The sequence below is a fragment of the Garra rufa genome, chromosome 1, assembly GCF_049309525.1.
Source record: "Garra rufa chromosome 1, GarRuf1.0, whole genome shotgun sequence".
Lineage (NCBI taxonomy): Eukaryota > Metazoa > Chordata > Actinopteri > Cypriniformes > Cyprinidae > Garra > Garra rufa.
Genome location: NC_133361.1, coordinates 14886717 through 14888505, shown reverse-complemented (window position 1 = coordinate 14888505; position 1789 = coordinate 14886717). Strand labels below are relative to the sequence as shown.

General features: G+C 38.4%; 1 protein-coding gene across 1 annotated transcript; it reads right to left on the bottom strand.

Moving 5' to 3' along the window:
• Nucleotides 1–1022: 1022 nt before the first annotated feature.
• Nucleotides 1023–1789, bottom strand: LOC141288105 (GTPase IMAP family member 9-like). Its single transcript, XM_073820240.1, has 2 exons — nt 1786–1789; nt 1023–1678 (listed from the first exon to the last, which is right to left on the bottom strand). Exons 1-2 carry the CDS (start codon nt 1787–1789, stop codon nt 1023–1025), a joined length of 660 nt encoding a protein of 219 aa, XP_073676341.1.

Genomic DNA, 1789 nt, shown 5'->3' with positions numbered 1-1789 from the left:
CAAAGAATGTATTAATCACATTAAACATAATGAGAAAAGTGTGAGGTGCCAGGACTGGATTAATAAGGGGAATTTTACAGTAAAAACCCAAGGACCAGATATGATGAACAAAAACCAGGAGTCCAAGATTCAATTAATCGAAGTCATGTTTAATGAAGAAAATAGTTTGCAGTTTCATCAGCAGAAGTCAGCTTTCAACACTCTCGATGGAGTTCGTAGGCCGCTCTGTGTACAAAACACCAGTACTTATACTCTAACAGAGGTTGCTACTTATGTCAGTGCGTAGGTTAGGAAGATCCTGATTGGTCAAAAACCTAGATAACTTAGAAAATCTCCACATATGGATGTCAGCCCTAGCCTATCTCTAAGTGATTACACAGGTGACAAAAGATCAGGGGTCAGATCCAGAAGCCTGTTTCTGACCAGGACAGCAACAGATGAGGAACCTCTCCAGGATAGTCTTCTTATCTGAACTCAAAGACAGATATTGACACACACGCAGACACACAAAACATTATCTTCTCTTCAATGTTGCCTAGCTCTGGCAAGACACTTTATCAGTATGGTTAGTTACACACATACTATGCAGTCAGCATCTTAGAAGGTAGAAACAGAATCAAACAGGATTCACTTTAATATCTATCAGGAAAACATGAATATTGATATCCCAGATGTCCTGATCACTCGCTGATCACGTAAGCAGGAGGGTCACCCTGATCTCCTGTGACATGACATCTTAAGATTGGAATAAGACAGAACTCAGCAGGCAAAAAGAATACTGTTGCACATTCCATTCTTACCTATATAACTACTAATATATCTTTTACCTGCTAACTCTATTCAATCAATAAAAAACAAAGTAGAAGGTTAATAATAACACGAGAAATAATAATAACTATTATTATGGAGTTCAAGCTCGTACAGAATTCCACTCCTTCAGAACACTTATCATGATCTCTGTCATTACCTGCCCCTGTTTCATCTGTTTGAATGAATTCAGAAGTATCAACTACAGACAGCCTTTACTTTGTTTCTGTTTTCTCTGCTCTTCTGCTGAATGTCTGAGCAACAACCATCTGATTACTGTAATGTCCTCCATTCTGCTCAATCATTGTGTCAATCTTCTGCAGTAGATCATTCACCTGCTCTCTGTTATTCTGATCTTCACTGTTGAAGACATAATATCTATCTCCACACTGCTCAACTAGGTGTCTTAATATAATGTTACTCTTAATTAGTTCCTTTATACTTTGACTTCTCTGCAGATCTCCATGAGTGAAGAGAATGATGGAGTATTTGAACACCTCCTGACCAAACAACATTTCAATCATCTGAGGAATCTTTTGCTCCTGGTCAGTGAATCCACTAATCACAGGAAGCACAATGAGAAAAGCATGTGGTCCAGGACTGGATAAATAAATACTTCTTGCTATCTCTGTCATTAACTCTTCATGTTTCATCTGTGAGTGAAAGAACCCAGGAGTATCGACTACAAACACAGATGTTCCTGAAACAGTGGCGTGAGCAGCTGAACATTCACAGATTTCTGTATTCATTCTCAATGCAGATCTGAACACTTCCTGTCCCAGTATTGTGTTTCCAGCTGCACTTTTCCCAGCATCACTTTTACCCAGAAGAACAATCCTTTTGGACAAGAGAATGACAGCAGGAGTGACTGCTTTAAAAAGAAACAGAAATTGAGTACCACTTTAAAACTCCACTCACTGAAAATATGTTTGATTAAAGGAGGTTCATAATATTTAACAGTGCTATAAAAAGACTCACCCAT